The sequence below is a fragment of the Mustela erminea genome, chromosome 21 (genome assembly GCF_009829155.1).
Source record: "Mustela erminea isolate mMusErm1 chromosome 21, mMusErm1.Pri, whole genome shotgun sequence".
NCBI classification, from domain to species: Eukaryota; Metazoa; Chordata; class Mammalia; order Carnivora; family Mustelidae; genus Mustela; species Mustela erminea.
The window spans coordinates 4,833,087-4,848,585 of record NC_045634.1 but is presented as its reverse complement, the minus strand read 5'-3'; the positions used below and the strand labels follow the sequence as shown (position 1 = coordinate 4,848,585).

The following is a 15,499-nucleotide window of genomic DNA, read 5'->3' as shown; positions in this document are numbered from 1 at the left end:
TAACATCCAATTATTTAAATTCTTGAAATTTAGAATCTTCAGAATTCTTCAATTTCTTTTCCACTCTTCCTCCCTCTCCCTTTCTCTCTCTGAAAATTAAACTGTGGTAATTTGATAAAGGAACCATTTATCAATGTGTATGCAAGATATAGGAACTTTGCCGTACTTTAGGGCTAGCAATAAAAAAATTTAATTGTCACTCAGACTTGAAAGAAAGGACAATGTCATTTTCCTACAGTCACAGACAGAAGGTAGAGGCTTCCACTCAAGGATTCAGACAGTTATAGGCACCCTGGCAGTGATGGTATTAAACGTCCTACTCTTTTCTTAGCTTGTTAATCTCTTTAGATTAAATCTAGGTTAAAGCAGAGGGTAAAGGAACGCTTTAACATAATCTATTGGTTTCACTTTCTGGGCTAAATAGGTGGAAAATGGTGCAAAATGGTGCAGGTTTGAGAGGTAAACAGAAGATACCAAAATGTATTTCTAGAAACCAATCTTGAAGTATATTTAATAAAATACTATTAGATCTATATGAACAGATAGTGTAATTTTTGCATTTTTCTTAAACTGCCTATGTTTTAGTATGGTTAAAATGTGCTATAATAAGTATCCTATATTTGCAAAAAGCAAAATTATAAAGTTACTTTAGTTTTAAAAATAAAGTTTAAACAACTATGGAAAATCAGCATTTTTAATTTCAGTCATTATTTAGCTTAATTTAATGGGTTAATTTATGATTTTTTAAATGTACGGAAAATTTACATAAAATATTACTCCCAAATAATTAAATTATAAATGATAATAACCTGTTAATTTGACACACATATAGTTTGTGTATATGTGTGTATCTAAAGATTTTCTTTTGTGAATGCAAGTATGACTATAATAATTCTCATATATAATTAACAAGTTATTGGGACAATATTTTTCTTGCCCTGATGCCACCCAGTGAACCATGCATTTACATCTTGGTAAAATTTCAGATCTCCCTTTTTATATTTTTCTTATATTGGTAATGGTACCTGTAACATGTTAGATAAATATGGTTGGCACACCTGTGGTTAACATATTAGATGCCTCTATTCAATTTTATTGAGTGACTATTTTTAATAATTACATTACTTTCCAGGTAAATGAAGTATCTTCTAAAATTTGAGTGTGGGTTTTTTTTTGTACGTGTGTGTGTGTTTTTTTTTCCAGCACCCCAGAACCATAAGTCTGGAATCGCTTGCAGTTGTTATAGCTCAATTACTAAGCCTTAGTATGGGAATAGCTTATGATGATATTAGCAAATGCCAGTGCTCAGGAACTGTCTGCGTAATGAATCCAGAAGCAATGTAAGATGTTTTACTTTTATATTCTTTATATACATAGTTTATGTAAAAATAACTTTGGTGTATTTAGTTTTAAAAAGTCTAGGGTGCTAAAGTAATACAGGCTGTGTCCCAACAATGCCCAATGCTGCATGTCTACATCCCTGTCACTTGTAATCTGATACCGCACTTGCTTTGTCATATGTGACCTAACTCTACAGTTATCACTAAATCACTTGCCAGACATTATAATCTAATGCATGATTTCATAAGCTAAATACACGCTTGTGATCACTCTACAAGAATGATTTTTGTCTGCATGAATCTCTTCCATTTTGCCCTCTCAACCTGAAGTCTTGGCATTGTCTGAATTGGGAGGTGCTGTTTTTCAGCTTTTTCTGTTACTAGAGAAGGCCTTTTTGCAATATCCTCACCCTGCCTCAAAGACCTAGTGAATCTGGTGGAGTATACAATGGTGAGATTTCATAGAATTAGGATCAAATAGAAGATTTAGGGAAACCACCATCCAGTAAGTGATTAGAGCCAGCCTCTTGTGCTTCTGAAGGACATTTCTCACAGCCACTTTCTGCTTCTCATATGTCTTAGAAAATCAAGACCCATTTCCTACAGCAACAAAGTTGATAACACCACGTTATCTCTACTCCTTCACTTCTGCTTCTGGAATTGTTCTTAAGAATACTTGTACTCGGGGCACCTGGGTGGCTCAGTGGGTTAAAGCCTCTCCTTTCAGGTCAGGTCATGATTCCAGGGTCCTGGGATCAAGCCCCACATCAGGCTCTCTGCTCAGCGGGGAGCCTGCTTCCTCCCCTCTCTCTGCCTGCCTCTCTGCCTGCTTGCAATCTCTGTCTATCAAATAAATAAATAAAATCTTTAGAAAAAAAAAAGAATACTTGCACTCAAATCTTTATCTCAGGCTCTGATTTGGCAGCGACTTATATGGAAATAGTTATCTCAGAAGGGGCTATAGAACAGCATTATCAACAAATAGCCAAATTATGGAAAGAACCCAAATGTCCATCAATGATGAATTGATAAAGAAGAGGATATGTATGCATGCGTGTGTGCATTTATGTATATATATACACAAAGAATATTACTCAGTCATCAAAAAGAATGAAATTTTGCCATTTGCAATAAATACCCAATAGTGCAACAAAGGGTAAATACCCAATAGTGCAACAAAGCTACCCTACAATCCATTAAATATTCTGTACTTCTCTGTGGTCCCAGCGGAATGGAGTGACAATTGTCATCTCAATAAAAGATGTTGACTTTTCCTCATTCTCTCTTTCTCTATTCCTACTTCTTTAATCCTATTTCCTAGTATCATGTCCCAAATATATGTCCTACAATCAAGTTCATTACTTTTGCTTTTGTTTTTAATCTAAGTAAAGATGGATGATGGTATATGTACCTCATATTAATAATGTTTAACACTGCCTATTAAATATTGATTTATCTTTGACTGAACTATAGTTTTTTACACTAATAATATGTTACCTTTAATACTGATTACAATGATTATAAGGGTTATGATGGTAAAGAAATGACAGAAGGACTAGAAGATCTGAATATTAATAGCTCCATGGACCCTCCACCTCCTCCTCAATATTGTCAAAGTATTCTTTGCTCAATTTTGAAAGAGTTTATTTTGTTGAGATGCCTAAATTATTATCATCATGGTTAGAAATTTTCAAAGTGCTGTGTTTCCACAATTTTTTTTTCTTTGGGGAAATTATTAGATGGTATAAATAGATTAGCATATACTATTCTTTCTAATTGCACCTCTTTATATATAAGACTATAAAATTTCCAACTGTTCATAGCAAGTAGCAAGTATATATAAAATTTCATGGAACTTGTTTCCTACAGTTTTGCTAAACTTAGTTCTGGAATTTTAATTTATCTTTATTAGAACTTTATACATATACGATCACATATTATATATACAGTTTTACATTTTTTTCAATCTTCATATTTTTTCAAGTCTTATTTTTGCCTGACTATGGTGGTTAGGACCTTTAATGCAATGTTAGATGATATGGGATGTGTGGCTGTTTTTCTTTCTTTTAATTTAAGAGCAAAATCTTTAATCCTTCACCATTAAATATATTAGCTGAAAGATTTTCGTAGAGGCTTTCACTCAGATTGAGGAAGTACTTTTCTTATTCTTTGTCCAAATTTCCATCATGAATAGATTTCATTGCATATAAAAAAGTTAGTGTGTTGTTATTGTTGTTTTTACTTTTTTCAGTTGATATGTTGAAATTGTTAAATAACTTGTTTTCCTGGGGTAAACCACATTTGGACATGATGAATAATCTTTTTTGTGTATTGCCCTACTTGTTGCTGGATTTTTCTTCTCTAATATTTGCCTCTCTGTATATTTATGGAGGACATTGGTCTTTAGTTGTTTACTCTTTTAATAATTTTGACTGGTTTTATTAAAATTTCCTAAAATTTCCTAAATTTATTAAAATTTCCTAAAAGTGATCTGGAAAATTGATATTAATTCCTCACAAATTATTTGATAGTAATTCATCAGTGAAGCCATATGGACTTAGACTTCTCTTTCTGGAAAGGTGTTTAATAGTTAATTTTAAGATATGAGGATATTTATTTGGGATTTAAAAAATATTTCTTTGAAATTAACTTGTCATAAAGTTTCTATAATCTTCATTTATTTTTAAATTTAACTTAATTTTTAATGCAGTATAGCTAACATACAGCATTATATTGTTTCAGATGTATAATACAGTGATTCAACAATTCCATGTATTACTCAGTGCCCATCACAACAAATGCACTCTCAATCCCCACCACCTGTTTCACCCATCCCTCCAATCCACCTCCTCTCTGGTAACCATCAGTTTGTTCTCTGTAGTTAAGAGTTTATTTCTTAGTTTGTCTCTGTCTCTCTCTTTCTTTTTTTAACCTTTGCTCATTTGTTTTGTTTCTTAAATTCCATATATAAGTGAATCATATGGCATTTGTCTTTTTCTGACTGACTTATTTTGCTTAGCACAATACTCTCTAGTTCCATCTATGTTATTGTAAATGGCAAGATTTTGTTCTTTTTAAGGCTAAATAATATTTATTGTATATATACTACATCATCTTTATCTATCAATTGATAAGACACTTGGCCTGCTTCCATGACTTTTATATTATAAATAATCCTGCTATAAACATGGGGATGCATGTATCCATTTGAGTTAGTGTTTTTGTATTTTTGGGTAAATACCCATTAGTGCAATTAATGGATCATAGGTTAGCTTTACTTTAAACTTTTTGAGGGAGCTTTATATTGTTGTCCTCAGTGGCTGCAGCAGTTTGCTTTCCCACCAATAGTGCACAAGGATTCCTTTTCTCCACACTCCCACCAAAACTTGTTTCTTGTGTTTTTTATTTTAGCCATTCTGACAGATGTGAGGTGATATCTTCCTGTGGTTTTGATTTATATATCCTTGATAATGAGCAATGTATAATGTCTTTTCATATATCTGTTGGCCATCTGGATGTTTTTTTCAGAGAAATGTCTGCACATGTCTTCTGCCCATTTTTAAATTGGATTATTTCTTTTTTGGGTGTTGAGTTTTATAAGTTCTTTATATATTTTGGATATTAACTCTTTATCAAATATGTAATTTAAAATCTTTTATCCCTATCTTCTGTAGGTTGCCTTATAGTTTTGTTGATTATTTCCTTTGCTTTGCAGAAGTATTTTATTTTGAAATAGTCCCAGTAGTTTATTTTTGCTTTTATTTAGTTTGTTTCAGACATATCTAGAAAAATGTTGCTATGGCTGATATCAGAGACATTTCAGCCTTTGTTCTCTTTAGGGATTTTTATGGTCTCAGGTCTCAACTTTAAATCCTTAATTCATTTTGAGTTTATTTTCTATATGGTGTGAAAAAAATGACTCAGGTTTGTTCTTTTGCATATTGCTGTCCAGTTTTCCCAACACCACTTGTTGAAGAGAATTTGTCCCATTGGATATTCTTTCCTGTTTTGTTGATTAATTGACCATAGAGTTGAAGATTTATTTCTGAATTTCTATTTTGTTCTATTGCTGTATGTATCTATTTTTTTACGAGTACCATATTGTTTTGTATAACTTGAAGTCTAGAATGGTGATGCCTTCAGCTTCCCTTTTCTTTTTCAAAATTGTTTGGCTAATCAGGGTCTTTTGTTGTTCCATAAAAATTTTTAGGATTATTTGTTCTAGGTCTGTGAAAACTGTTACTGGTATTTTTATAGGGACTGCATTAAATGTATAGATTGCCTTAGATAGTACATTTTAACAATATTTATTCTTCAAATCTATGAGCATGGAAATGTCTTTTTTTGTGTCATCTTCACTTTCTTTCATCAGTGTTCTATAGTTTTTATAGTACAGGTCTTTCACCTCTGGTTATGTTTATTACTAAGTATCTAATTATTTAAGGTGCGGTTATAAATGGGATCAGTTCCTTAATTTCTCTTTCTGCTGCTTTCTTATTATAGAAATGCAACAGACTTCTGTACATTGATTTTAAATCCTATGACCTTACTGAATTCTTTTTCAGTTTTAGTAGTTTTGGGTGGAGTCTTTCAGGTTTTCTATATATAGTATTATGCCATCTGCAAAAAGTGAGTTTTCTTCTTTTCCAATTTGGATGCCTTATATTGCTTTTTATTGTTGATTGCTGAAGGTAGGACTCCCAGTACTACGTTGAATAAAGGTGGTGAGAATGGACATCCTCGTCTTGTCTTTCACTTTAAAGGGAAAGGTCTCAGTTTTCCCCAATTGAGTATAATATTCACTGTGGGTTTTTCTTATATGACCTTTATCATATTGAGGTATATTCCCTCTAATCCTACTTTGTTGAGGGATTTTTTTTTAATCATAAATGGAAGTTGTACTTTATCAAATTTTTTTTGTGTGTCTACTGAAATGATTAAAAGGTTTTTATCCTTTCCCTTAGTGATGTGAGATATCATGTTGATTGATTTGTCAATATTGGATTACCTTTGCAAACCAGGAAAAATCCCAGTTGATTGTAGTGAATGACTTTTTAAATATATTGTTAAATTTAATTTGCTAGTATTTTATTGAGAATTTCTCCCATCCATTTTCTTCTGTGATACTGGCATGCATTTCTCTTTTTTTAGTGGAGTCTTTATCTGATTTTGGTATCAGGGTAATGCTGGCCTCATAGAATGAATTTGGAAGTTTTCTTTCATTTTCTATTTTTCAGGAATAGTTTGAGAAGAATATTAACTCTTCTTCCAGTGTTGGGTAGAATTTGCCTGTGAAGCCATACAGCTCAGGCTTTTGTTTGTTGAAGGTTTTTTGATTACTAATTTGATCTTCCTGGTTATTGCTCTGTTCAAGTTTTCTACTTCTTTCTATTTCAGTTTTGGTAGTTTATACTTTTCTAGGAATTTATCCATGCTTCCGGGTTGTTTAATGTTTCGGTATATATAGTTTTTTATAATATTCTCTTATGATTGTATTGCTTTTCAGGGGTGCCTGGGTGGCTCAGATGGTTAAGCATCTGTCTTCAGCTCAGGTCATGATCCCAGGGTCCTAGGATCTTGTCCCAGATGATCAGTGGAGAGCCTGCTTCTTATCCCTCTCCCTCTGCTGGTCTCCCTGCTTGCGCTCTCTTGCTCTCTCTGTCAAATAAATGAATAAAATCTCGAAAAAAACCCAGTTGTATTGTTTTTCATAATATTGTCCTACAATTGTATTTCTCTGGTGTTGGTTGTTATTTCTCCCATTATTTGTGATTTTGTCTATATGAATCTTTTTTTTTTTTCTTTTTCATAAGTCTGGTTAGAGGTTTATAAATTTTGTGGATCTTTCCAAAGAACCAGCTCCTGTGTCATTGATCTCCTTCTCCTCCTCCTCCATCTCCTTCATTTTTTTTTTTTAAGTTTCTGTATCCCTTATTCCTGTTCTAATCTTAATTATTTCCTTTCTTCTGCTGGTTTTACTTGTTCTCCTTTTTCCAGTTTCATTAAGTTTAAGGTTAGGTTGTTTATTTGAGACTTTTCTTGTTTCTTGAGGTAGGCCTGCATTGCTATATACTTCCCCCTTACAACTGCTTTTGCTGTATTCTAAGGTTTTGGATCATTGTGTTTTCATTTTCATTCTTTCCCATGTAGTTTTGATTTCTTCTTTGATTTCTTGATTGACTCATTCAGTGTTTAATATTCTGTTATTTAACTTGCATGTTGCTGGATGATAGGGTAGTTCTATTTTTAAATTTTTGAGGATCCTGTTTTCCAGAGTGACTGTACCTACTTGCCTACCCACCAACAGTGCAGGAGGGTTCCCCCTTGTCCACATCTTGGCCAACAGCTGTTATTTAAACATCTCCTGACTTTTAAATTACAGGTGTCTTTGGTTCTGAAATGAGTCTCTTGTAAGTAGCATATAGAAGGGTATTATTTTTTTTAATACACTCTCACTTTATGTCTTTTGATTGGAGGAGCATTTAGTTCATTTACATTCAAAATAATTATTGATATGTATCTATTTATTGCCACTTTGTTAGTTGTTTTCTCATTGTTTTTGTAGTTTTTCTCTGATTCTTTCTTCTCTTTCTCTTGGTCATGTTTTGCTGGTTTTCTTTAGTGATGAATACAAGTGAAGAAAACAATTTTTAAAAATCTATTACTGTATTTTTTTTTTAAATTTCTGGAGAAAGACTACTATTCTTTCTATTCTACTATTCTATTCTACTATTCAATTTTTACAGAACATCCTCTCCATATAGCAGTCTATATTAAGCTAATAGTCACTTAATTTTGATCTCATTCTTACTCCTCTTGCCTCCATGGTTACATATTTGGTATCATATTTTACATCTTTTTATTTTTTGCTTCTCTTGACTGATTTTTACAGATATAATTCATTTTTTTGGCTTTTGTTCTTCCTATTTTATTACTTTTACTTATGTTTTTGTTTTCCACTCACAGAGTCTCCTGTACGATTTCTTGTAGGGCTGGTTTAGTGGTCATCAATTCTTTTAACTTTTGTTTGTCTGGGAATCACTTTATCTCTCCTATTCTGAAGGATAGTCTTGCTGGATAGGGTATTCTTTTTTTTTTTTAAATATGTTATTTATTTATTTGACAGAGATCTTAGATAGGCAGAGAGACAGGCATAGACAGAAGGGGGAAGCAGGCTCCCTGCTGAGCAGAGAGCCTGACATGGGGCTTGATCCCAGGACCCTGAGATCATGACCTGAGTGACGGTAGAGGCTTAACCCACTGAGCCACCCAGGAACCCCCTGGATAGGGTATTCTTGGATGCTGATTTTTCCCTCTCAGCACGTTGAATATATTGTGACATTCTCTTCCCACCTGCAAAGTTTCTGCTGAAAAATAAGCTGATAGCCTTATGAAGTGTCCTTTGTATGTACCCATCCTCTTTTCTCTTGCAACCTTTACAATTATTTATCCCTATTTTTTTCTTTTTTCTTAAACCATTTTAATTAATAGGTGTCTTGGTGTGAACCTCTTTTGGTTGAATTTGTTGAGGGAAACTTTGCTTTCTGAATCTGGATCTGTTTCCTACCCCAGATTTGTGAAGCTTTCAACTATTACTTCTTCAAATACATTTTATTTTTTACCCTTCTCCTTCTGGGATCCCTATAGTATAATGTTATTATGCTTGATGGAGTCATTGAGTTCTCTGAGTCTATTCTCATTATGCAGTATTTGTCTCCCACCTGTTCAGCTTGCTTGCTTTCCATTACTCTATCTTCCAGGTTGCTGATATATTCCTCTATTTCCTGTAGTCTACTATTTATTCCATCTATTTTGTTTTTGACTTATTAAGTTCTTCATCTCTGATATATTATTTTGTATCTGTTGGTCAAGGTTCTCACTGGTATCCTCCACTTTTTCTGAAGTCCAATGAGTAACCTTATATGATCATTGTTTTAAATTCTCTATCAGACATATAACTTATATCTGTTTCACTTAGATCTCCTGCTATGATTTTGTTTTTGTTTTTTTTTTAATTTTTTATTTTTTATAAACATATGTTTTTATACCCAGGGGTACAGGTCTGTGAATCACCAGGTTTACACACTTATTGTTGTGTTTTTCATTTGGGACATATCTCTCTGTCTCATTTTGTGTACTTCTCTGTGTCTATTTCTCTGTGTTAGGAAAGATAGTTACATCTTCTGCTCTTGAAAGTAGTGCCTGTATGAAGAAGAGGTACTGTAATGTCCTGCAGTGCAGTGTTTCCTGTTCACCAGAATCTCACACTTCAAGGGAGTCTTCTCTGTGTGTTGCCTGCATCATGCTGTTGTGTTTGAGTTGCTTTATCTTTCAGTCCAGATGTCTCCACTGGCTCTCTACCTGTTGTGGGCTGTGCTTGCTCTCTGTGGTGGTAGTGAGACCCAGGCAGGCTAGCTCTGAGGGGATGTGACTGCAAGAGTACTCAAGGGTGGGACAAATTTTAGCAAAATTTGCACTGAGCTGCTAGTCATAGGCCAGATCTCTCACAGTGTAGTGGACACCCAGTATGGCATGTGTCTTGTGGCTACTATTCTTGAGGCAACTGGAGAGGACATATGTGGAGTTAACAAAATTTGCACTGAGCCCAAGGCTGAGGCTGGCAGCCTTGGACTGTGTTTTTCCTCTGGAGAACTCACAGACAGGGAACGCTGCTATCAAGTTAGGTAGCAAGTGTCAGTGCAGTATCTTCTCCCATAGTGGCTCTATGTTTATGCTAGATTGCAAGAGAAGAGAATGGCGCCTGCCAGGTCTTTTGTTGCTGGAGAAGTCCCTCATCACATTCTGAAATTAGTATAAACTAATTTCCCTCTCATTTACTTCTTTATTGTGCAAATTGTCACTTCTCTGTTGTCTCTCTGAGAGCTTCTGTTTCTTTAAGGGTGAGGATCCATTTATTATTCACTCTTTGGCTAACCCAAACTTCTGAAGTTCCAGGCTCCAAAACTTGGAGCCTTCAGAAGTTTGGGTTAGCCAAACTTCTGGGGACCACTACCCTCCATGTGGCCCCCTGGTACTTTCCCTTTTGAGATCCTGAAGCTCCCCTTTTCTTATGGACAACTCCTGACCACCATTTCTGCTCTTTTTAACCTCTCTGATATAGCTTCTTCTCTACATTTAGTCATGGAATTTATTTGGCCAGTCTTTGGATCACTCTCTGATTTATTAATGGAATGAGAGTGATGTCTAGTTGTAAAATGGGATGAAGTAAGCTTAGGGTCCTCCTACTCTGTATCTTCCCAAGCCTGAATTCCATTTATTTTTCTTTAAAAATCACTGGAATCTCTACTGGCATTACTTCTTTTATCTCTGTACAATTTGTGTTTTCTTTTCTTTTTTTTTTTCTTCTTAATCAATCCAACTTGGGTTTTATCAAATCAATTGATTTTTTTTAAAAAAAAAACCTTTATTTTAATTTTATTAATTTTTGTCACTTGTCCAGTTTATTTTGTAATTCTATGCATAGTTTGGGGTAAACTAGTTTTTCCTCCTAGATTTTTAATGTTAAAATGCAGATATTTAATTTTAAACCTTCTTTCTTTTTGTGTAAGCCCTTTAAAGCTATATGTTTCCCTCTAACTGCAGTATCAGTAGAGTACCATACATTTTGATATCTTATATTTCTTTTTTATTTGGTTAAAATATTTTCATTTTCTTTGTGATGCTTGCTTTTTTTTTTTTTTTTTTTTTGGTCTAGTAGGTTGGTTTAGAAGTATGTCAACTGGGGACACCTGGGTTGCTCAGTGGTTAAGCTTCTGTCTTTAGCTCAGATCTCAATCCCATGATCCTGGGATCAAACCCCGCATCGAGCCCTGCATTGAGCCCCACATGGGGCTCTGTGCTCCACAGAGACTTGCTTCTCCCTCTCCCACTCCCACTGCTTGTGTTCCCTCTCTCGCTGTCTCTCTCTCTGTCAAATAAATAAATAAAATCTTTAAAAAAATAGAAGTATGTCCATTGATTTTCAAATATTTGTGGATCATCTAGATGCCTTTTTGTTATTAATTTCTTATTGAATATTTATTATTTTAGATGTACATATTTTGAAATTCATTGTGACTTATTTAATAATAGTAATTATTTTTATCCTATTGTTTCCCATTTTTGCTTGATTATCTCCATGCTTTACAAACTTTACAGAGAGTATGTGTTGAAGTGTATTTCTTTTTCAATTAGTAATCAAAATGCTCTAATAACTTCTCCAGAGTTATATTTGAATACAGGGTTTTATTCATTTTATTTCTAATGAGTATTGCTTGTTCTAAAAAAATGCAGATATTGGACACATGTTTTGCTTATGGATTAAGCAAAAGATGATCTATTCTAGGATTCTCTACCTCACCGTAATGAGAATCCTGCACCTTGCTGTCAATACTTTGTAATTTTGTGGTGAGTGGTGAGAAAATGAGTGTTTGAAATGTGATTAAAACAGCAATGCCCTGATTGAGATCTGTATTTTTGGGGATGGAATTTGTATTTAGATTTGAGTGTAAGTTACAGAAATCCCAAAGTAATAATGGCTTAAATCAAAAAGAAGTTAATTTTATTTTTGGGAATTAGCATTGTATTAATTGTACATTTCACTATTAATTTAACATTAATTTATACACAGTGGCTTTCTTATCCAAGATCATCTCATAGTTCATGATGGAAGCTTTAACTATAATAGTTAAAAAAATTGTAGTCATCAATAGAATGAAAGCATGGTTGCCAACATTACTTTCTAGAATTTAAACATATGGTATTTAAACATATGCTGATTATCTCACATTTAGACGTATACTCCTAACTTTATGAAAGGCTAAGAAATGTAAGGATGTACAAGGAAGTCCTATATTCAACCAAAAATCAGAAGATCTATTATCAAGGAAAACAGAGAATGGAGAATTGGAATGCCCAACAAATGTTTGCAAAGATTCAAGCTGCAAATAAATTCTCTAGTTGGATATAATTTTGACTGATATTTTCCTTCAATGACATTGATTTTACTACTAGGAAGTGTATTCCCTATAAACCAGTTACACATAATAAACATATATTACATTGCCTTGTTTTAAGTAATATAATGCTGTATCAGTTTTTTTTTTCTTTTGCTTTTCGGTATTTAGATAGAAATCATCCGAATTATTTGCAATGTAACAATAAATCCATTATTTGTGCTTATTATAACTGAACAGTATGTTCAAACTGGATGTGACCTCTAAAAAATTATTGGTAATCCATTAAAAATCCCTGATTTGTTCATGAGCCTCATGTATATAACATTTCCCTGTCCTAACCCAAAGGACTATGATTTGAGTCTATTGCCCTAAAAATCCAGTAACTTAACATTGGCTATATATGTCTTCAAATTATAAACCTTTCTGAATATAATCATTTCGTGTGTTAATACTATTCAGAATAATAAAAGTCATAATGCAACAGCAACCAAAGAATGTACTATTTACAACAGATGGCTTCCACCATAGACTCATTTATTTTTTAAAAAGTCATTAAAATCTGTACTCTGTGCTAGAGAACAAAGGGATTGGAACACCTTTTCTCCTGGAGCTAAAAAACTTGGAGAAGATAATGAGCAAATGAATAATATTTTCATTGTTAATAAAGATTTTAAAGAAAAATAAATGTCACTAAAAGAATAAAGAGTAGTAATTTAAAATAAATAATAAAATAAATAATAAAGAGTAGCAAATTTAAAAGAGTAGTATTTTAGATGTGTGCTTAGAAATGTTATCTTGTTATTAAATGTTATTGAATAAAGAATTAGACACTGGGCTCAAGTTTAGGCAATTTAAGTCAGAGAAACAATTATCTGAGCAGTCAGGTATAGGTGTTATTCAAAATGCAGTGCTGAATAAGATCACCTATAAATAAATATAGACAAAAGAAACAAAAAGTCCAATCTCTTTTGTTAACACAGGCTATTATAACATTTTTGAGTCATGAAAAGAAAAAGAAACAAATGAAATAGATGGAGTACTTTCTCAGGTAGGAGCTATAAGAGGAAATAATTTCATGAGTGAGTGTAATATGAGAATAAAATTTTATTATTTCATTGTAACTAAAGATATTTAGTATAAGTTCTTGCACAATTGACTTCCTTTGTACAGAAAATAAAAGTTTGACACTAACAAAATTAAGAATTCTGACTCTTGTGGAATGTGATAAAATAGCTTTATTCCAAGTCTAGGCACAATGTATGAAGCAATACTTAATAAAAATTTGATGTTTGATGTATGTTTAGTCATTCCAGGGGTGTGAAGAGCTTTAGTAACTGCAGCATGGAGGATTTTGCGCATTTTATTTCAAAGCCGAAGTCCCAATGTCTTCAAAATCAGCCACACTTAGATCCATCATACAAAGCTGCAGTTTGTGGCAACGGAGAAGTGGAACAAGGGGAACAATGTGACTGTGGAAGTGCAGAGGTGAGTACTCATTTGGAAGAATATATAGCAGAATTACTTGAAAAATTATAAATTTTTACAGTATTATGTGGTCATTTTCCCTCATATGTCAAACTCACTTTTATTTTATTTATTTATTTATTTATTTTTTTATTTCCAGCATAACAGTATTCATTATTTTTGCACCACACCCCGTGCTCCATGCAATCCGTGCCCTCTATAATACCCACCACCTGGTACCCCAACCTCCCACCCCCCGTCCCTTCAAAACCCTCAGATTGTTTTTCAGAGTCCATAGTCTCTCATGGTTCACCTCCCCTTCCAATTTCCCCCAACTCCCTTCTCCACTCTAAGTCCCCATGTCCTCCATGCTATTTGTTATGCTCCACAAATAAGTGAAACCATATGATAATTGACACTCTCTGCTTGACTTATTTCACTCAGCATAATCTCTTCCAGTCCCGTATCATGCTTAGCGAAATAAGTCAAGCAGAGAAAGACAACTATCATATGATCTCCCTGATATGAGGAAGTGGTGATGCAACATGGGGGCTTAAGTGCGTAGGAGAAGAATCAATGAAACAAGATGGGATTGGGAGGGAGACAAACCATAAGTGACTTTTAATCTCACAAAACAAACTGAGGGTTGCTGGGGGGAGGGGGTTTGGGAGAAGGGGGTGGGATTATGGACATCAAACTCACTTTTATATTGTAATAAGCTGATAAGTGCACTTATATATCAGTATATGGATTCAGTGGTTTGTAGATTATCCATACAGGTGATTTTCAAGGTCATTAATTCTCTGAGTTGACCTAGGTTTTACTTTCCTTCTTGAGTGTGTTCTTCCTGAATATAGGCATACCTCAGAGATATAGTGGGTTTGATTCCAGGCCACGATGATAAAGTGAATATCACAATAAATTTTGTTCTCCTGGTACCTATAAAAGTTCTGTGTTTATACTATCCTATATTCAATTAAGTGTGAAATAGAATTATGGCTAAAAAACAAGGTTCATATCTTAATTAAAAATACTTTTTTTTTTTTTTTTTGCTAAATACATTTGCTGGTACTTTTTTTTTTTTTTTTCTTAAAAAAGTGCTAACCATCATCTGAGGTTTCAGCAAGTTACAGTCGTGCCTTAATGCAGATGTCTGCTGACTGATCAGGCTTGTGGTTATTGAAGATTGGGTGACTGTGGCAGTTTCTAAAATAAGACAACAATGAAGCTCCTTGCATTGATTGATTCTTTCATAAACAGTTTGTAAGCCTCTGATGGTGTTTGATGATGTTTTACTCAAAATAGAACTTTCAAATTGGAGTTAATCCTCTCAAACCCTGTTGCTATTTAATCAACAAATATATGTAATATTCTAAATCTTTTGTTGTCATTTCAATAGTCTTCACATCATCTTAGTGGGAGTAGTTTCCATCTCAAGAAACCACTTTCTTTGCTAATCTGTTGGAAGCAACTCCTTGTCTGTTGAAGTTTTATCATGAGATTTTAGTGATTCAGTCACATCTTCAGGCTTTACTTGTTTTCTTGATATTTCCACTTCTATAATTACTTCTTGCACTGAAGACTTGACCCCCTCAAAGTTATTCATGAGGGTTGGAATCAACTTGTTCCAAACTTCTGTTAATGCTTTCTGAATACTTTTCATGGTTCCTAGTATGGTAAGTCATTTCCACAAAGTTTTCAACTTTGCTAGGTCCATTAGAGAAATCCTCTGTATTG

The 15,499-nt window shown here is 33.6% G+C and overlaps 1 protein-coding gene across 7 annotated transcripts in view; it reads left to right on the top strand.

Annotated features, from left to right (window-relative positions):
- The window catches only part of ADAM2 (ADAM metallopeptidase domain 2), a 168,617-nt gene that overhangs the window by 87,193 nt on the left and 65,925 nt on the right, over positions 1-15,499 (top strand). For all 7 annotated transcript variants that reach the window (XR_004282318.1, XR_004282317.1, XM_032329306.1 and 4 more), the window contains 2 exons: positions 1,204-1,340; positions 13,603-13,783. Coding sequence is in view for 5 of the 7 variants with exons in the window: in XM_032329306.1 (XP_032185197.1) it covers positions 1,204-1,340; positions 13,603-13,783 (318 nt within the window). In the remaining 2 variants the exon portion in view is untranslated. The remainder of the gene's footprint in view (positions 1-1,203; positions 1,341-13,602; positions 13,784-15,499) is intronic.